General features: G+C 46.5%; 1 protein-coding gene across 1 annotated transcript in view; it reads right to left on the bottom strand.

Moving 5' to 3' along the window:
- The window catches only part of ARHGAP9 (Rho GTPase activating protein 9), a 580,228-nt gene that overhangs the window by 323,010 nt on the left and 235,169 nt on the right, over positions 1-22,049 (bottom strand). The window contains exon 9 of the mRNA XM_086966621.1: positions 19,839-19,934. Within this exon, the coding sequence (XP_086822747.1) occupies positions 19,839-19,934 (96 nt within the window). The remainder of the gene's footprint in view (positions 1-19,838; positions 19,935-22,049) is intronic.

Consider the following 22,049-nt stretch of genomic DNA (forward strand, 5'->3'; position numbering starts at 1 on the left):
GGACCGTCATCTTAGTGGCTGCAATCCTGCCCAACCAAGACATTGTGCCATGTTTCCACCTCTTCAATTCTGTGCGTATGTGAGTGCGGAGAGAAGAATAGTTGGCATTGGCAGTTGCTTGGAGGGTGGGTGCTAATGGAAAACCTAGGTAGGGTATTGCCGCAGATGCCCATTGCGCAGAGTGTTCCTCCAGTAGAAAGGCGAGGGTGTGTGAGGATAAAGAGAGATCAAGAGCCATGGATTTATCCATATTGATTTTAAACCCTGAACCTCTCGCGAATGCATCTAGCTCAATAAAGAGGCCGCGCAGGGTTGTGGCCGGTTCTGAGAGGGAGAGCAGGATATCGTCCGCGTAGAGGCTGATAGTATGAGTGTCTCCCCCAAATTTGATCCCGGAGATGAGGGGATGCTTTCGAATCCGAAGCGCAAGAGGCTCCATGTAAAGCGCAAACAGGAGAGGTGACAGGGGGCACCCCTGCTGCGTGCCCCTGCTGATAGGGAAGCGAGAAGACGTGTAGCCATTGACGCGGACTGTCGCCATAGGGGAGTGATAGCAGTTTAAAATACGAGTTCTAAATTTCTCTCCGAAACCAGCAGCCAGTAGAACCAATTCCAAATAGGGCCAGTGCACCCTATCGAAGGCCTTCTCTGCATCACTGGCCAGAAGCATATACTCGCCCTGGGTACGGGATCTTTTTCTATCAGATGCAGAATGCGTTTAGTGCTGTTGCTGGTCTGCCTCTGGGGGATGAATCCAGCTTGGTCAGGCTTAACAAGTTGGACCATGTAGGGCGCCAGGCGGGCCGCCAGGATACTGGTGTACAATTTAATATCTACATTTAAGAGCGATATGGGCCTATATGCATTGCCAGCTGTCTTGTCCTTCCCTGGCTTCGGGATAAAAACTATTGCTGCCTCCAGCATCTCACCTGGAATAGTGCTGGTGTGCTCGAAGGTGTTGAAGAGACTCATCAGGATGGGTGCCAGCTGAGTGCAGAATGATTTGTAAAAGGCGTCCGTATAGCCGTCTGGGCCGGGTGGCTTGCCTAGCTTGAGACGGAAAATAGCTGAAATAACTTCCTCTGTCTGTATGGCTCTGTCTAGATAGGCAGCCTGTGACTGGGATAGAGAAGGCATGTGAGCCGTGGCTATATACTCAGCACTTTGTTGAGCATCAAGTGGATCCCCCGTGTAAAGATCCGCGTAATCGCGGAACACCTCGGCTATGGCCGTGTCCTCCAAAATTGTTTCTCCACTAGGCGTGCGCATATTCTGCACTCCCTGGCGATGTCGCTTCTCTCGCAGCGAATTGGCAAGGAGACGGCCACATCTATCCCCCCCCAGTGTCATAGGAATGACGGAGCCAGAGAGCTGCATATTCAACTCTGTCTTGGTCTAGGGCCGCAAGCTCTTTCCTCTCAACGCAAATCTGCCACCAAGCGCACAAGTCCCCTGTTCTCTGGTGTAATTGCTCGAGTTACGAGACCCTCTGTGTAAGTTCTGCCCTTTTACTACTCCTCTCCCGGTTTTGAGTGGAGGATATGGCTATGAATTCCCCCCGTAGAACTGCCTTTAGTGCTGTCCATTGGACTGCCAGGGAGGTATCCGAATTAGCATTAAGGGTGAGAAAGTTAGTGATAGCCCCTTGAATTTGCTCAATCACTTTGGGTTGATGCAAGAGGGTGTCACGCAGCCGCCACTGTCTCATAGGTCAGGAGGAGCGCGGTAGCAAGAAGGTAGCCCGGACTGGGGAACGATCTGATAAGGAAGCAGTTGGGTGCGTGGATGGAAATGCCGCCATAGGTCAGAGAGCCCCAATTCATCAAGGTGCACCTGTCCTGCTTGTGTAAGTACGCCTACTTGCGTCCTCCGTTGGCATGAGCGGTCTAGGACATTATCAAATACTTTGTTTAAGTCTCCCCCCAGCAACAAGTGTTGGTCTGAAGCTGTGGCTGCCTCGCTCAGGGCAGTGAGGAGAAACTTAACCTGCCCTTCATTGGGCGCATATATTGACCCAACAAGTGTCATCCCTCCAACTGAGAACTGGTATGTGAGTAGGCGGCCCTTCATCTCTGCTCCTTTCTGCACTACCTTACCGGGGAAGGAACGGGAAACCAGTATGGCTACTCCTGCAGATTTGGAGGTGCTGGAGGAAAATAGCTGCGTGGGGAAGTACTTGGACCATAGCCTATGATGGTCTTTAAAAAGAAGGTGAGTTTCCTGAAGGAGGCAGATGTGCACCTTGGACTGTTCCAAATAATTTAGCACTGCTCTGCGCTTAATTGGGTTGTTCAAACCTCTCACATTAAGAGTAAAAACCTTGAGGGAGTCAGACGGCATCGGTGAGACACAAAGGGACTATAATGATGTACATGTAGCAAGTGTCAATGTGCGGTGGGAGATAGGGGGCTCTCTTACCAGAGTGCGAGGAAAGGCATAGCAGAAGGATAGCTGGGGGAGGCAGACAAGTGGACCAAAATCCAACAAAACCCCTCAAAAAACCTATGAACAAATCAAAAATTGCAACTAAGAACCACAAACCCAGTCTATGTAGGAAAACAGAGTTCTGGAGACAGTGTCTGCACTCCCGGAGTAGCTGGGAAGTCATCGTAGCGGGGCTCATGGTGTGGACCAGGGTGGCGGTCTGGTACCGCCCGCCACCCACCATAGATCAGGAAGCCATCAACCTGGACGAACAAGTGGCATGGGTTCACTCCACCTCGGTGCTCGGCCCGGCCAGTGCATCAGCTGCAGAGGAGAGAGCCTCCTGTTGGCCCTTTGCTATGTCCTGTTTGTTCGGGTTTCGAAATCGTCTTCATTGTCTGGGTGGCTGCCACCCGGTGGGTGATGCCTCCGGTTCCGATTCGTTGCCCTGTCGTTCATCCTCCTCAGGGGGCACCGCTAGACCCAGCAACTGGCAAGCGTCTTCGAGTGAGCGCATCTGGTGAAGTCTGCCATTGAAGCGGAAAATGAGGCAGAATGGGTGCCCCCAGGAGTATGTGATGCTCTGTTGCCTAAGATGTTCTGTCACAGGGCGGAACTGCCTTCGGGGCTGCAGCGTGAGCAGGGCCAGGTCCTGGAACAACACTGGAGAGGGCCCCTGATAGAAGATGGGATAGAGAGATCTAGCTTTAGCAAGTATGGCTTCTTTGGTTTTAAAGTCTTGCTGACAGACAAGGATGTCAGTAGGTGGGGGTTGAGGGCTCAAGGCGGCCGAATCTGCGCCCTATCTTGGACTATAGTGGTGTCTGCCGGGGCTCCCAGAATGTGGTGGAAGAGACCTTCAGTGAAAGAAAAGAGGTCCTTAGTGTCATCTGATGGCTTCACCCCCCGTATCCTAATGTTATGCCGTTGTGACCTATTTTCCAGATCCTCCAGATGTGTTTGCATATCAAGGTGTTGATCTTGTAATCGGAGAATCTCTCGTTGAAGCATGGTTACCTCTGTCGACACGTTATTGCTTCTGCTCTCCAGGGTCGCCACTCGCTCCCCCACACTGTCCACGTCTCTGCGGATTTCCCGCATCTCGGCGGTCAGCTCCGTTTTTACAGATTGTATGTCGGACCAAAGGGTGTTAAAGAGTGACTCAAGAAACGTTTTAGTGATAAGTTCATCTCCGGCCTCTGGCAGGACCTGGGGAGTCGCCATCTGGGATGAAGCGGCCGGGAGGGTAGAGGCAGGAGAGGCTTTCTCAAAAAGTTGTTTTAACGACTTCTGTTTCCTCATCCTGGCCGAGGACATAGTCGTGGGGCCTTCCGTATGACATCAATACTAGGGGAGTATCAGCGCTCACCTCACCGTGCGAGAGCAGTCCCTAATTTACGGATCCCATCCCTATTCCAAGGGGAGCCGCACAGTCTCACGGCTTCTAATCACCTCAAGCACCCCACCGATGCTCGAGATGCGGGACCCACTCCCACCAACAGCTTGCGAGGGGCCCACAGGCAACGCAGAGCGTCCAGGCCAATGCAGGTGTTCTCTAGGTCCCACTCCAGGGTCTACTGAAGGAGCCCCGGGCTCCTTGCGCCAAGCGGTGGCGTCGCACGCTGGTCTCCTCTAGGCGCGCCCTGTTGGGTGCCTTGGGGGCTACAGAGAAGTAGTCCGTCGGTCCCACGAGCAATGCTGGATCTGGTCATAAAGTTTCACTGTCTCCAGGTCCGGCTAGACCCCTATCGCCACCAGGGAGAGACTCACTGCGTCCCCAGGTCCAGAATCCTGCTTGCAGTTGGCGCCAGGAGGCGCCTCCATTTACGGGGCGGGTGCCACAGGATGCAGCTCAGCAACAGCAAAGAGTATCCCAGTGATCTGCGGGGGCCCTCCTCGGAATGTCCGGTGGTTCATTTCGCATCCCTTCTCATCTCCAGCCCAGAAATATCTTCACTGCCCCTCCTCTGTGTGTTTGTTCAGTACCGGGTCCTCATCTAGGATCGGGCTAGGGCATGCGGTGCAGGCAAAGCACTGTGACCATATAATCGTGTCTGGTCTGGGCTGCACACAGGGCTGGCTGCGTCGGTGCGCAATCATCCTGAATAAGAAGCGCTGTTGCCCTGAGCAATCTCCTCGGGGCTCGCAATTTGGGACACCAGCCACTCACCCAGTCTTCAGCTTCCACTGTCAGACTTTCAACACCTCCGAATCGGCCTTCACCCCCACCTCATGCGAGCCTTCAGGCCGCCGCTTCCCTCTTCTGGAAACTGAGGCTTGGTCTCCCGCCGCCGCTCGCGCTTCAGGTATCCCTGGCGCTAGCGGTGTGCAAGGCTTTCCCACTCGATGGTGCCGCCGCTCCCTCTTCAATGGCCTTTGCAACCCACCTCCAGCTATGCAGTGCGATGAGACTGCCCCTCGTTGGCGGCCGAGGCGCGCGGGCTCTCCAGGCCCCCAGCACCACCGCAGGCAGCCACGCCAGCCCCGCAGTCAGCTCTACCGATGTACTCCTCCGCTTCAAGCTGTGGAGGCCAGTCGCAATGACCGCCTCGGGCACCAGTGGCGTCTCTGCACCGCTGCGGTCAGCGCACAGTAAGGCCTCTCACTTCTGCACCGCCGGCCGCGGTGTAGACAGTTGCCGGCTTCGGGACTCCAGGCGGGCCTCCGGCGTCACTCCTCCGATGGGCGGCTCACACTTACACCTCCCAGCTCCGAACGCCCCAGACAGGGCTCTATTGGAGGCTTCCCCCCAGGTCTTCTGAGTCGCCCAGCAGGGGCCTCTGCTCCAGAAGCCAGCCTTGATGAGCCCCAGTGCGGGCCGCCCCTAATTCCAGGTCCCCGCTGCTGCTTGGGCCGCGAGTGCTAGGCCGCCGTCCCCGGGCCCACCTCCGTTGCACAGTGTCCGCAGTCGCTCAACACCGGCACCGGAGATGGCAATTCTGCAGGGCGATCTTCTTGAGGGGCATTTAGCTGACTGGACCCCTCCTGTAGCTATACAAAGCTGATGTCGGCGGGCGGTGTGACGGAGCTCCGGAGATCGCTTCCTACCTCACTACCATCTTGGCCACGCCCCCCCAATTACAATATTTTATCATAAAATACACTTTAATTTGCTATTAGATAATTTGGTTTAAAGTAAATATATTTATATGTTTAACTAATTAAATTAAGCACCTACAGCCTTTATTTTCTATGGGAGGGTGTTGCAGTACCAGTGGCTGGACCTGTGTGGTGCTGGTCTTATCCAGCTCTGAGCTGGAGTACATTTACTATTATTTTCTGTCATTTTTGGCTGTAGGAACTTTAGAAGTGCAGTTTGTAAATAACAATGAGCTTACTCTTTTTTGATAGGGTTCATGTGACTCACTAAACCCCTCTCTAACCTGCCCTAAACTCATCCTTACTACACCCTAAACCTCTCCCATTAAGCAGTAAGTATTGTCCTTTTTCCAGGCATTCCCCCAGTTCCTGTCACAATTACTACTTAGGGGCCAATTATGATCTCCCTAGGAAAGCCCTCTGTATGACTCGGATCCGGAGGGCTTTCCTAACAAATCGTGCTCCGCGAGGCCGAGCAACCGATACCGATGCACCCGTATGGTGATGGACTCGGTTCGCTCAGACTCCCATTGACCTCTATGGGAGCCTGTATACTGAACAAATACACAGGTTCCCATAGCAAAAAGGGGTTGGTAGGGAAAAGTGTACACCCTGTGGTGGGCACCACATGGTGCCCACCACACTGTGCATGCATGGAAAGGGGGGACCCATGGGTACCCCCACAGGACCGATTCAGATGACTTTGGGTGAAGGGGCGCCTGCTATGGCCCCCCGAAGTCTGATTCCCACAGCCATTTCATCCACTGATACCAAATTGATATGGCTGTCCGAATCGTGCATCGTACTCGCTCGTTCAAAAGCCGGCACGATTGGGCTGCGAACAAGTCAGACTGACAGGATCAGGTTCGGAAACAATTCGGTCGACGTGGACGAGATCTCGCATCGTACTTGGTCGCTCAGAACGGGGGAAGATTCGGTCAGAAACATGAGCTCCGAATCGGATTTGCTCATTCCGGAACCCGTCTAAAAGCCTTTCTTTATTTTTTATTTTTTTCATATCCAGAAACATCATATTACACAAAAATTAGCTATAAATTAATCATGATACATATTACACAGGTCATTTAATAGGTATATACATTAACCGGGAATAAAATTAATTTAAACAATTCGTAAAAGTTGTACATAGCGGATAAAAAAAAGGGGCCCAAAAAGGGGTCACCCTTTAGTGCCTTATCGGTTTTAATCAAACTATATAACTTAAAGATTAAATCTAAGATGCATACAGTTCATAAAGTGCATGCCATATAATACCTATTGGATTGAAGTTACAAGAACATATTATATGGAATTCCAACACTTAACACCAGGGTGTAAAATCATGTACAGTACTCTTCATGCTTGCTCAATCAGCCTCACGTTATTACACCCCTTGGGGACACATCTTCTTGCTACTGCTCCCTCATTTCTTTGTTCCATTCAGAAATGAGTGCCCACATTTTCCTATCCCAGATTCTATCCTGTCTGCCCCTACAGGCATATGGAGCCTTCTCTTGATTATAAATACTGAGCAGTCTGGCAAGCCACATCTGAAAAGGTGAAAGTTCTGCATCTTTCCACCTGGCAGCTAGCAGTATTCTGAATACTGCTGTCCCCAGAAATAAACAGTACCCCTGTGCAGTGTTGAGGGCCAGAGAACTATCAGATCCTAAGAACAGCAGTGCAGGAGTCAGTTTAAATCTGAAACCAAACAGTGTCTCCCAAAAATCAAGCAACCCCTCTTTTAGTACACCTAATTTGGCACAGTCACAAAACATATGTATCAGGGTTGCTGGACCTACCCCGCATCTAGGACATTTATCATCCTGCCTTCTTCCCCACAAAAATAACTTAGAGGGTGTAAAATATAGGTTAGAAATAGTTTTATAAAGTTGTTCCTTTAAATTTGTGGATATGGGGGAGGAGCCAAGATGGCGGACGGGACGGACGTGTGAGTCCCCGGCTCCGCGACCCGTCTGGTCTTCGCCTTAAAATCCTGATAATTATCCTCGATCGCATTAGTTTAAACTGAGTCACGAACGCGCTGGGGAAGTCTGCGTTCTTCTGAGGTCTCTTTCGGCTGATTTGATGGTGGACTTGTGGAGTTAGCCGACCTCCGACGCTGCCCCTGGACTTGGGAGGTGGAACGAGCTGTGGCAGGGCTGTGGTAGGGCCGATCCTGAGCGGAGCGCGACCGACGGATGGGACGAGCGGATTTGCATTCTCTACTGGGACGAGACCCCATTTCACGACGGAGGGTCTAATTGTGGGACTGGGACTATGCAGGCGACGCTTTTCTTTGTTCTGAGACGGGCCGTCTGAGCGGACTCCATCTTAAGGCGCTTTCTCCGCCGTGGGACGCTTGCTCCAACAGCCGTTGAGGGGGCTTTCACTCGCGCAGCCCCCGGACTGTGAGCCGCGCTGCCTCTGGTGGTTTTAACTCCTGCTTCATCAGGTAACGGAGTCGGCCCCCCCCCTCCCTCCATTGTAGGCTGCTTGTAGGGGTGATAATGGTGCCTGCCTACCGGAACGACAGAGGGGCCGATCCCCTGTCTCCAGTACTTGCTGCCCTGCCTGTCCTGGGGCTTGTGGCTACACGGAGGGCGTCGTTGAACAGAGCTGACCGGCCAATACCGCGGAGTGTCCTGACTAATAGTGACATCCTGGTGGCAATTGTAGACCTACGGGCGACATGGCGAAGAAATGCTCGAGAGCTGGCACGGAAGATCGAAAGCGCTGCTCATGACATGGGGCAATCACGGCTGGCGGACCCTTTGCTGCCTCTCACTGCTCCCGAGAAGGATACAATGTTGCAACATGTGTACACGGAGGACGGCCATGTCCCTGGTTACAGTGTCGAGTGTTTCCTTACTGACGAGGCTGCAGCTACAAAGTTTCCCTCCACTCTGATTATTGAGACTTTGCCTGCGGGAATGCTGCCATCGTCTTTTCTTCACTATCGGAGTGTGTGCCGCCCTGCGGAAAAAGTAGAGCCCGTCACCTTGGACGCTTCTCTGGCCGCCGATTGGGGACACTCCCTTCTTCTTCCTCCGTTTCTTCCATGCCGAGGGCGGCCATTTTACTCCTTTGTCCTGCATGAAGTGCGCTCACAGCGGTGGCCAAGACTGCTTGGGTTTCGACGTTCAGGACAAGGTTGATGCTCTTTCTCTCACTGGTTCTGATTGACTGGCTGGCTGAAACCCGGACTGGCACACTGCTTGATATAATGGTCGCGTTCTACATGCACTGCCTCCCCATTTCAGGATTGCAACTGCTATAATGTGTACTGCTCTTTTTTCTATTTCGAGTTGCGACTGTAATATTGTGTTTTCCTTTTGTATCCCTTCCTGGCGGGGTGATTGTCTTTTGGTTCTTTGTCTTGGTGGGGGCGGGCCTTCTTCATGCGCCTTATTTTGGGGTCTGTCCGAGGTCGGGTCAGTGATGGGTTCTTCTTATGTTGTCGGTTGCTTGACTGGTTGGACCGGGGTTGGAAATGTTACATACTTGTTTCAGTCATACACGATATAATGTCTTTCCCCAACTGCTTTCGTACTAATATTTGTTCCTCAGTCGTCGCAAATTGTGAGGAGATAGTGTCTTTGACTGGGGGGCTGGGAACGCTTGGATTGGCTCCTCCTCCCACTTCACTTGTAGTTTTTGAGAGTTGCAGATTAGGATGGCCTATTCTCACTCTCTATATTTCAGAGTTATATTTTTATTATTTTTCTTCTCCTTTCCTTTCTTCTCTTCCTTTACTTGAACTACATTTCGGGTTCTTTAATGGGCGACAGGCACATTGTCGGGGGGGGTAGGCCGTAGCCTCCGCATTGGTGTAGGGTGGGGGGGTAGATGTCACTTTCCTTATTTAGTTTCTATGGGCCTTTTTTCTCACTTTTCTGCGCTTTATTGTACTATTTTCCTTTCTGGGTCTGTGATAGGGGATGGATGGGAGTGGGTGGCGCTGGGAGTGGTACGAGCATGGTTCCTGTTGTCCAAGTTGTTCCTTTACTGTACTGCCATTCCACTGGGATGCTTCACGCAATTGCTGCTATTATTCCAGCTGCCTACTCATGTGGGGAATTACTGTACGGACTCGGATCTCCTTTGCACCTATCCTTCATTGTTTTTTATTTAACCGGAAAAACTTTAAAATTTAACCTTTACTGCTCCTTCTCCCTGGCGACATGATTTTTCCAGTGTAACTGTTATCACTTGTGGCTGTATCACCTGATGCCGTTGGGGGACCGTATTGCTAGCACCTGCGCTCAACAGTATTGTGGCCGGCCGAGAGGTTGTAGGCCCGTATTTGTTTTTCTATTACATGCGCAATAAAGGTTTTCAAAAAATATAAAAAAAATTAAAAAAAAAATTGGGGATATACATATCTTTGCTGATAGGGATAAACTCATGTATATATCCACTTCAGGATTGTCCAGTTTCAATACCCAGGATGTCTCATGTTTTTCCATATCATCTGGGAGTTTTTCAAGTAGTAAGCTGTAGGTATTCCTGATTTTGTTTGATCTCCTAGTGATAGCTTCTAGCGGAGGTATCCTTTTTAGATTCATCGTAGACCTACATATAGTTAAAATACTCCTAATCTGTACACATCTTAAATAATGATTTGGTGGGATTCCAAAATCAAGTTGAAGCTGTGAAAATTGCAAACCTTGTGCCCCCTCATATAGATCACCAATTGTGCCTACCCCCAGCTCTTCCCATCTTTTGCCCATATCATCATAGACCTGATGAGGAACTAGCGAAGAACGCCAAAGGGGAGTATATCTGCAGATTTTAGGAATCGTCATAAATTTTGAAACTTGCTTCCAGATTCTCCATGCACTAGATATTACTTTAAAACAAACTTTTTTTAATAACTCTGCTCCATTTGTCTCAATAACAGGCCCCATGCCTCCTTCCCCAAAGCAAGTTCGAATATTGTAGGCACTTTAGGATCCTCCTCTAGTTCATTATTTCTAATTCCATTTGGTGTGAACAAGGAGATCATCTGATGAAGAAGGGCAGCCCAATAGTAAAACATAATATTGGGGATACCTGACCAGTAGTGACTTGGATGAGGCTGATGGTGGCAAAGAAAAAACTGTCCTGAAAAAGAAAAAAAGAAAGTCGTAAACTAAGGACCTCACTTGGAACTACACCTCTACATATCAACTTGCGGGCCAACTGTCTAGTGGACAACAAGTTTCGGACTAGGGGGGACTCACCCCGACGCTTGAAGCAATATTTCAAGCCATTTTGTTGCCTAGTGATGAGACGAAACAGGATGGATGCAAGGGCCAAGACGTGATGCGAAAAGTGCAGGGAATGATTCGTCAACTGACTAAAACCTGTAGTGTATTTGGGGAAAGACTGACTGACTTGGAATCAAGGGTTGTGGCAACTGAAACGGACCTTACTGCGAACCACACACTTATATAATCTCACAAGGCTTAATTAGTAGAAGTGCAATGGAAGCTAGAAGAGCAGAAGGACCACCAGAGGATGAATAATTTGAGGGTGCTTGGGGTTCCTGAGGAGGTTGAAGGGGCGGAAGTCCGCTCATTTGTTGTGAACTATTTAGAGATACACTCCCAGAACTTACAGGCGGGAATTGGGATAGAGGTGCAAGGTGTTCACTGTGTTCCTGTTATGCAGAAGGAGCCTTTGAAGGCAGGAGTATTGCCAAAAGCCATTTTGGTCTACTTTGGCAATTTTTTGTTTAACCAAGCTATTTTTGAAAAGGCTCGGCCAGAGGCAAAAAGAACCTGGAATGAGGTCTCCTATTTTGTTCGACCAGATTTTTGCCACTCCACCGTCGAAAGGCAGTGGAGGTTGCGGCAATTGATAAAGCAATTTTAAGATGGGGGGGGAGACACGATTTTTTCTTTCAGAAATTAAAGCAAAAGAATACCTGGATAGCTTGAAGGGTTAGGATACAGATTTATAGTCAAATCGGATCAGTTGAAGGAATATTAACTATGGGTAAACATTGGAATTGCTTAAGGAATATAATTGGTGTGTTTAAGAAGGGGTGATTTGGAGGGAGGTTTTGGGAGTCATGGTGTTTGGATAGGAACATAGCACTTGTTTAAAAAATGTAAGGGTTAATTTAGGGCTCTCGGGGATGCACTACGCATCCATTATGCACAGACTTAGGTCTGAGTGCCTCTCATGGGGGGGTGCTGGGCGAGGGGATGGGTAGGGGGGAGGAGGGAAGGGGTGGTGGAGAGGGAGGGTGGTTGGGGGTGGGGGAACTTGGGGAGAAAAACATATCCAGAATTGAGGAGATAAATTGTACACTATTAACAATAGGAGAAAGCATGCAGGTCATTTTATTAAAGATGGCAGAGGAAAGAAAGAGAGGCAGGGGATTATGTGAAGTTCCAAAAACTGAACTCAGATGGGGAGGATAAATATATGCTTTTAGAATACCAGGTCTGAATGATAGGGTGAAAAGGATGAGTTTATCGCAATTAGTGAGACAAACAATATTGATGTAGTATGCTTACAAGATACCCATATTCCTTGGGGGGAAAAGGAGCTGTTGGGTATTAGAGGATATAATTTACTGGCATGCACCTTCCAAACCTCAAATACGCGGGGAGTGGCTATACTAGCTAAGATCAATTTGGGACTGGCCGAACGAAAGGCAGCGGATACATTGGGGAGGTGGGTTATAGTAGAATTAGAGGCAGGATTCACCTTATGTTCAATGTATGGGTCAAACCAGAATGATCCTCAGATATTCGAAGATTTGGAGTTGGAGCTTGCAACATGGCCTAGCCCATTATTTTTATGAAGTGATTTTAATATTTCACTTGACCTAAGACAAGGACAACATAATCAAGGAGTCGTAAGCCCAGAGCTTATTGAGCACTAGCCTCCCTCAAAAATAGCCATGGGTTAGGGGACGCCTGGGCATTGAATAATCCAAATAACTCTGGCTATACATATTATTCTTGTCCGCACAGGAAGTATGTTCGGATTGATTATTTTTTCTGTACAAGAGATGTATTAAATGTAGCAAGCATTAAGAAACTCCCGAAGGTGATCTCAGATCATAACCCTCTAATCTTGGAGATGGAAAATGCAAACTTTAGGAGAACCCGGAGGAAAAGGATGCTTGACAGGAAACTACTTGTAAATAATGATTATATTGAACATATTAAGAATTGGTCACAGGACTTCTTTGACTAGATATAGTGCTAGTAGGGGGACTGTGTGGGATTCTTTTAAAGCCGGTATAAGAGGGGAAACCATCAGCTTTGTTGCAAGGGCTAGGGCCTCGCAGAGGATTAGGAATCAACAACTAATACGGGAGTTAGCAGAGGCGGAAGAGAAGCATGTCTCCTTAATGAAATAGGGGTTGGAAGGGGTTCAAATCCAGTATCAAATAATAACTCTGAAAACAGAAATTAATAGCTGGTTAACACAAAAAATCATCTGGAAGCCTTCCTAACGAGATCATAATCGGCCTCTACATAGTGACCTTACATGTGTGAGAATCTCCCCATATAAAAGACTGGAGAGGCAGAGGTGGAGCTTTACACTCGTAGATTTATGAATTCCATTTTGTAGTAAGTAAGTAGTACTACTTTATGTACTACAAATGCAGTTTGTGAACAGGGTCTTTAAGATTTTGCTAAGAGTAGATGTGACTTACTCTTGTAGTACACATGGCTTACTCCTGAATTCCAGATGAACTCTGGTCTTACTCATGCCATTCAACAGTAAGCCAAGAGCACTATAAAAGTAAGTCACAGCAAGATATGGGTGACTTAAGCTCTGTGTGCGTACTTATGGCTAACCATCAACTAGTGATTGTGCCAGTAATCATATCGTATTCCTTACTTCCTCAAAGCAAAAAGTATGGATCGATCCCTAGACTTCCTATTTTCAGTCATATTGGTGGGGATGGTTGCCGTAAGCCATAACAAGTCATTCAGCTGAACAACCATTTATGCTCTTGGAAAATTGGTTTCAGACTAAGCAGAACGATGTTGATGGTCAGGGATGTTCAATGTCTGATGATCCCTCACGTTTCTGCTGTTAGACAGTCAGGTCAGCAGCATCCAACCTGTGTGGCCTTTGGATCTTGGAGCCTGGCCAGAATATATAAAGAAAAATAAATTACTGATTGATCCAGCACTAAAACTTGCAACTCAAGTTGTCCAAACTGCCAGATAATTTTTACGACTGCCTTTACTGTGCAATTGTTGCCGACCTTATGTGATCCAACTAAAAAATAGCTTTCAGTAACACTATAGAGAGGATTTGGCTCCTGCCACATGTTGGTGGATAAGAGCAGGGCCGGCTCTTTTTAAAATTTGTTTATTTTTTATTTTTTTTGCAGTTTTATACAGCACGAACTTGACCGCAACCGAATCAGCTGCCCAGGGCCCCACTTCTGCTCACATCTAAGGGACCCCGTTCTGCTTTTCAAAAAACTTCAGTGCTTCAAGGCCCAGGGAGAAGCAGAGGTGCGTGGCCCAAGGGAGGGACACCCTTCCTAACAGCCATGGGCAGAAAGGGCTTCAGAAATCTAATCGCTGCCTCTGTATAACAGTGATTAGATGGGTACTTGAAGTGCTGTAAGATGTGAAGTGAGTCCTGCCCCTGTGTGAATGTAAAGAAGGGTGCCCTGCAGGGCCACAACAAAAGAAAGAATCATGTCCCATCACTTAGGACCGAGAAATGGGAGACAGGCGTCATCAATATTAAAAATAGCAAATTTCTTTAACACACAGAAGTGTTTTACCTTAGTTCATGGGATTATATCACTGGATTGAGATGTATTTAGTAAAGGTGAGAGTTTTTAAACATGAACTGAGAAACATTGCTGTCCCTGCCATGATGATCATGATATTAGTGTACTAGGAGTAAGGCTACTGGAATTATGTGGTAAGAAAGGACCGAAGTAGGTGGCAGGGTTTACTAACTTAAGCAGGAAAAAAGGCAAATTATGTGGCATAATGCAGCACATTCTGTGATAGTATTACCTCAAGATGTTGTCTGTCACTCAAATACAGCAATAAGCAACAGAAAAATGATCCAGTTAACCTTTTCAAATGGCTTTCCTATGTGCAGCAACAAGTGTTGCTAAGTTTTTAGTAACGTTTGATCCATTTGAGTTACAAAACAAAATAATGTTTTTGTTACAAGCTGCAGATTATGCGGCAGATTGCTTATGCGTCAAATCCATAATTATGTGGAAAATACAGCAAAGGCAATATAAAATAATTTCAGTGGCCCTGGCTAAGAGGCATATCAGGGTACATGTGTTCCTTATTTGTGGCAGTGTAAAGTAAAGATGCAGTAAGATTATAGTCTATTACATCAAACACAAGAGGAGTTGTACAGCACACACCTGACTGCAAGTATTTGAATGAGCTCTGATGAGTGATAATTAATAAAATGGAGGTTGGTGAAATGAAGCATTTGCCTAGGATCACATGATTTTCAAGCAGGAAAGTCAATTTTTCAGTTTCTCACAGTGCAATTTGGAACTACATGGTTATCTCATTATGGCAATAAAGCTTAACGCTTCATCTTTTAATCCTTAAGCATGAGACTAGAGTCTGGGTGAGCAGGCAGTGCATTGTGTTTTTGGCAGTTTTACCTAGCACAAACGCTGGCCTTGAACATAAGAGCACTTCAAGACAGACACAAACTACAGTCATTTTGTTTCCAGCACAGCAATTTGCCTGGATTCAGAAGATGTTGAGCCAAGAAACGAACAGAAGCCTTGCTCCCCTTGATGCATGATGAGCAGTTGTAGCCACTAGGCAACGTCGCTTTCTGTGAAAACTTGGCTCATTTTGGGCTTGGGGTACTGAGAGGATCTTAAGGTGAGCAGAACCAGGCCTCTTGCTCAAGTTTTCAGTTGCCCACACATAATAGCAGTCAAAAGAGAGTAATGTTAAGAGATTCAAGAATCCATGCAAAAATGTAAAGAACCGTTCAGAGAGTGTGAATCTGGAATGGGAGAGATGAATGTTAAGGAAGAGAACAGCTGAAATAAGGTAAGAGGCTAGGGGGAGAAGAGCAATGAAGTGCAGCATACAGAGGGAAGAAGTGGATGTAAAAGGGACAGAACAAGCAAGAAGAGGCTTGGGAAAAGGGAGAGATTGTTGTAAGGAGGGCAAAGTTAGCAAAAAGTTAAGGCAAAAGAAGGCGAGAGGTTGGGTGGGATGATGAGAGAAAAGAAGTAGAGCACTGAGGGAAAAGATGGATGTAAGAGTGGCAGAATCTGAGTGTGACAGTGAGGTGCTTGGGGAGAGATAAGTGAACAGGAGATAATGCAGAGGTAAAGTGGATATGAGAGGAGGCGAAAGCAGCAAGAGTAGATAATAGGGTGGGCAAGAGACATGGTGAAAAGTATGGCATGCAGGGGTGAGGTGGATTAAGTGGTCAGAGTCAGCAAAAAAGTAAGAGGCTGGAGAAGAGTTACAAATGTTGTTGAACCAGTGTGTGCTGTTAAGTCCATTGCGCCTTCTGCCAAAGTTTGCAATTCCGTATATCTCTTTATTTGACTGTTATAAAATGTTTAAAAAAATGTGTTAGTTTTGAAATGAATGTGTCATCCTTCACAGAGAAATGTGATCTGTGGAATTTCAACCTGCTCTCTGTGTACTCTATTACCACTCTTGACCTTTCTATTAAATCTCACTCCCAGTGGAACTGTTTCCTGCTCATGTCCTGACCAGAAATCTAGAGATCATAGATCCTGCCCTGAACTCCCTTAACAATATCTTGATTGCCTCCTCATAAATTCCTACCAATGTAAAAAAACAACAAGCTGTGGTTGTTTCTCTGCTCAAAAAACTTTCAGCAGGCTCAAAACATCTTCTGACATCTCTTTGTTACCTCTTTCTCAAATGTCCCACAATATTTTTCTGTGAAAGGAAAAAAGCTGAAGTATGTTGTGATACCTTTTCTTTCTGTCAGGGGCAATAGGTAATTAATTGGAAGAACCTTTGGAGGATACCATTGTTTACAATTGCTGTTTCAGAAGTGACTAAATTATTTAAGAGTTGTTCCTTTAAGAAACTTGTCTCTTCAATGGTGGCAAAAACAAACAGTCAAAGCTTACTCCAGGAAGTGATAAAGGTATTGGAAGTCAAATACTGTATGTCACTTTAATGACAACCAATGAGCAACTTATCAATCCAGCCTAGCTATGTCTTTTAAAAGAGACTGATTTAGATCAGGTGGTAATGGAAGGAAACCACAAAAAATGTGTTCTGTGATTACTATTCCCCCAATACCCAACAAGCGTCTTACATTATCTCTGTGTGTGCAAAGTGTCCTGCAAAGTGATAATGGACAGTAGTCCACCCTGCAAGACTTTAGTGCTACAAAGCAAAAAGTAGGGGCTAGATTCAAGTCGAAAAGACAGAAAATGTGTATCTAACTGACAGGTCTATAGCCGGGACACTTAGAGAGATTATTTTTTTTATTACTGTGGATAAACTGGGCTTCTTGATTGGGCTGGTTTGCTGCTGGTGCACAACCCAAAATGATGCTACTGCCTAAGGGTTGGTGTGCACCGAGTCAATATGACCATGCTCACATAGCAAGCCTGCTCATTTCATATGTAGAATGACAATGGGCCGGCCTGGGCAAGCAAAGTATGATATGCACCTCCTCCCACAACAAATAATGGCAAAGATGCCTGGGTATATGACTGCTTTTCAAAAGCACAGTTAGAATTGGTCTACTGAGGAGATGAGGGGAAGACGGAAGTGCAGAGGAGATGGGGCTGTGAGGTGAAGTGCAGCTGAGAAGCAAGGGGGCATTCCATAGAGTACATCAATGTACATGGAGTGATCTGCCAAATACTGTGCCTATGCAAGTAGTTAGCCAGTAGGTTCAGGGAAGAAGATCTTGAATTGCATGTAGACCAGAAGACCAAATGTCTTTGGTTAGATACCAGGGGAGTGAACGGAGTGACTTGTGGATGATGGAAATGGATTTGCAAAGGACTTCCATTCAATTATCTCTTTAACCAAGATGAATTTACCTGAGAGCAGGCGGAATTTGGTTATTTCTACTTTGTACAAACCTTGGGTTTGCAAAAAATGTTCATTGGGTAAATCAGGATATGGTGTATACCCAGCTAATTTCGGCCAAGTAGCCCCCTGATTACTGAGAGGACCTTTACAAAATGATTCAGGAACATGGGGAAGGGCGCCATTAAACCAAGACTGGTGTTTCCACACCGTAAGAGGAATATCTGTAAGTGCATAGGGTTTATATGCAGCAGGTACTGGTGGAGTAGCGTATGTATGAAATGTATTAGTGTTAGCATCCACAGCTGGAAATGTGACTGAAGAATAAAGAACCTCAAAGTGGAATGCAGCATCCGTTTCAATTCAAAAATATTCTGGGGCTCCCGACTTAGGTATTCCATGTTGTCCCAGATGAGCTGTAATAGCTACATGTTGTGCCATAATAAATAAAAGATTCAAAGCGTAACACAAACAGGGTATCTAACCTTTTAATATTCAAGCTTGAAAAACCACAAATTTAGTTGTTCCCTAGAAGCTGTGGAGGAGAAATCCCTAACACCATAGACGTCTCCAGTATAAGGTGCAAGGCTATTGTAGACCGGTCGGTAACGGCCGATTTCGGCCGTTACCGAACGGTATTTGGTGATTGAGATGTAGGGGCCTAAATTTTACAGAATCTGTAAATTTACTTTATCTGTTTCCCTGCCCCATCACTGAGATTGGGCCCCCGGGGCCAAAATCCTGGGGAGGTGGGCCTTGTGACCCTCTCCCCTTAAAAATGGCACTGGGCCAAAGGGTATGAGATCGCCGGAGCCAAAAGTAGCCCGGGGAGGGGGCAGCGGGTTGTCTGCTCTTAGGGGGTTGGCCACAGGATTTGGCCAAAGGCCCGGCCTTGTGACCAACCCCACACTGCACATGGTCAAAGGCCGTGTATGGCGTGGGGTAGGCTGTATGTAGGGAGTTGACTGTAGGGTCTCTCCCACAGCGCACGGCCGAAGGGTTTGCACGGTGTGGGGTTGACTGCATGTTGGTGGGGGGGGGGGGGGTTTGGCCACGATTAACTTATGGTAATTAAATATTACTTTACATTAAAAAAAATAGAAATTCAGTGAAAAGAAAAAGGTAACAGGGACGTTATAGTTAGGAAATAGAATTTAAAAAACCTTAGACGTTCCCTAAAAAAACAAAGGTTACAGGGACGTTATAGTTAGGTTGAAATTTTACACACACACAACCATAGAAATCCAGCAGTTATAGAGTTATCTCAAGTAAGTATAACTCGCTAAAATATGCCCCCAACTCATTTGACTATACATCATTCTCTATTCCAAACACTAATTACAGGGATCTAGAAGCAATCAGGGTTCAACTTACTCCATATTCTTCCCTGTTTATAAGGAGGCCTCAAGACCCTTCTGAAACTATTCTAGTACCAAGGGCCTTCCAATGAAACAATTCAAGTTTGTTTCTCTGACCAGAATTCTGTAATCTCTTCAGGAGACATTCTGGCTGAAACGACAGACTTGAAAGACCCCCAACATGCAGAATACAATTTGACCCCCCCTCCGAGAATCCCAGCGTCCTGGAGGGAGGTGTACACTTGGCTTATGGTATGCAAAGGTGGGCCTTGGTCACCTTGGGAATCATTCAACCACCATAAATAGGTCACTATCTTTCAGCCAAGACCACCTCCACTAACTTCTCTGGCATATTTTGATCAGGAATCAATATCACTGTGTTGTAAATTAAAGAATTCCAAAGCACAATGGAGAAGACAGACAGAAAAAAGAAGAAATAGTTTTGGAACCCTGGAAGAGGCATGAGGACTTACATAAATAACATTAAATACAAGAACAAAGAGGAGACAGGACAAGAATAGGGGAAAGCTGTAGAAAATCGAGTTGATAAACACAATATTAACATGCATGGTAGAATGAGGGACTGAGAAGTGACTTCCCAAAAAACACCAGCTGGTAACAGGACATGAAACAAGAAGGGGACTTTATAATAGATGGGGGAACAGTATGCATTCAAAAATCTGCAAGGCAGAAGACACCCAGAGGGCAAGATGAAGTACAGGAATCCTGTCCTGTAGACTACGAAAGAAAGTGAAACAGGAGTCCAGAGGAAGCAACTGAGAACAAAGGGAAAAGCAGCACACAAGAAAAAACAGGCAATAGAAAAGAGAATGTGGACATGAGAGAAGACACTACAGGCAACACTACAGTAGATGATAAGTAATGAGCAGAGATTGAAATAGCAGTCCTTAAAAGCGAAGGTGCTCTGGGACTCCAACAAACCTACATGGATAACGTTCTTCTTGCTTGACATGTCCCGGGCCCACTCTAGGATGGCTCCTCTGAGGTCCACGCTGCTTTCCGGCTTGCTGTGGGATGGTTTCTATCGAACAGAACATTGAAAGTCCAGTGTCTTAAGTTAGAAGTATACTAGTAGAAGGAAACTTATGATTCTACTTCAACATCAAAGTATCAACAGACATAAGGACCTCTCCACCGTGGTGTGGGATCTAAGAACACATATCAATAGCTACAAGTTATAATTCCTGAAAACAGGCCTGTAGAAAGTAGTGTTATGCCTTTTTTAAATAGTGACAACCTCAATTATATTTTGGCACTATAAAATAGATTTTGTGTAAGGGCCCATTTTAGCCCAATCCACCGGGGAAAAAAATATGCAGCAAGGCTCTGCTCTGCAATGGAGTGTCTGGAGTCTGACTTCAGCAGCGCAATCACAAACAGCCTTAGTAATGTTCTACAATATCGGTCTGCCTCATCAACCATCACTTTCTCTGTAGTGAATCTCGCCAGGGAGAAAAAAACAGACATAACAGAGAACTTTAGGTAGGGTGAGCCATATCGTATTTTGCTGGGCAGATGCAGTCCTTGCAACCACCACCTCAGTCACACAACTGTCACCCCTTCATAGTCTAACTGATTACATTGGTGTATCCTCCCAGTTCCCAGGTATTTGGCACTTGGGCCAACTTTAAGCTGAGGAGCAGAAGTCTGATTTAGTGGAGCTTGTTGTTGAGCTTGAAGGAAAGAAATTTACTGTATTGCTGTATGATTAGTGTACAAAAGTATTAACCACGTAAGTAAATTATGCACATCCAATCTGCCTGTTTCAAATTAGTGTACGTTTATTCATCTCTATGTTCCCTTTAATGCCTGATAGCTATTTGGCAACCCTTTTCAGTATGAAAATATAGTCTTTCTGCATCTACCAATCAAAGAGAAAACATTTCAATGCTGTGAGTGGAAAGTACGGCACAGGACTTCGAAATCTAAGTTTACAAGCATACTGTACAATGTCTAGCACCCATTTGTGTTTGGATAAACTCTTCCATTCTGGAAGTGGCTGCATATGCTCTCATACACTGTCGTACTGAGCACTGAAAGCAGAGTCATGTAAAGGTGGCTGAAGTCTTCCCAGCTGACCTGCTTCTGCACTTATTAGAAAAAGTATGCCTCTGCTATGGCTTTTGCTGTAGTCTCTGCCAGTATGGGGTCTAAATCCAATGGTGGGAGAATCTAGTAAAGAAATATCAAGACCTTTTTCGCCCCTAATGTAAAGCCTCCGTAAATAGGCCTATTAATTTTCCTGGATTCAGTTCATATAGATGCGGTAAGCACTGTCCAATAATAAAGACAATAATCTCTGTATCACCACCCTTACCTTTGACATCTTCAGAAATGATGCTCTTAGGAACATTTGCCGGATTCCCACACAAAAAGGAAAGTAACTCATTCGATGCTAGGTATTCAAACAAACCTTATAAGCCACTGACAACAAACCACTACTCAGTATGCATAAGCTGTAGTCACTTTTTTACACCAAGCACAGAAGAGAGAGGTGTTGTCCTAAACGTTTGGACCCACAGTGTTGATGCAGAATGACTTAAATGGGACTGCATCTCTGTGTTGTTCTCTAGGAGGCCAGTCAGCTAATCCAACTGCCGCAACAGACTCCACCACAGAGTAACATGCATCACATGGAATGTTTATGAGTTCTCGTGAGCTATAAACCTACAACATCTCTTTCCCTTGATATAAGAAAGAAATGAAAATTATGAACAACAATTTAACCCCAAATGCAAAAATGTACCCACGCAAGATCCGAAATGCCTTTAGTGGTTGGCTCATTCTGAACCACAAACCTCCCAGCGCTTACCTCCTTTTTAGGGCTCGACCTCTGCCAATGCGCAAGCATTGCAGATGTCGAGACATATTGCAGCTTATCCAGAGCTTAACTAAATGGGCGATTTGATGCTGTGCCCGTGAAAAAGCGCGTGCACAGCATCAAAGCCACCAGCCTCCCTCCCACAAGCTATCCCCAGCGTGTGCTCTGGCATTTCTCCTCCTCTAATTATTCACTGCCCACAGCCGACCGGCACATCAAAGGCTGCTGCTCCCTGTGTGTCTCGCTTTTAGTGGTGTCATTGTCAGCTCTTTACATTAGATGCTATCATGGTACATGAGACCGTACTTTTCTTTT

The sequence above is a fragment of the Lissotriton vulgaris genome, chromosome 1_1 (genome assembly GCF_964263255.1).
Source record: "Lissotriton vulgaris chromosome 1_1, aLisVul1.2, whole genome shotgun sequence".
NCBI classification, from domain to species: Eukaryota; Metazoa; Chordata; class Amphibia; order Caudata; family Salamandridae; genus Lissotriton; species Lissotriton vulgaris.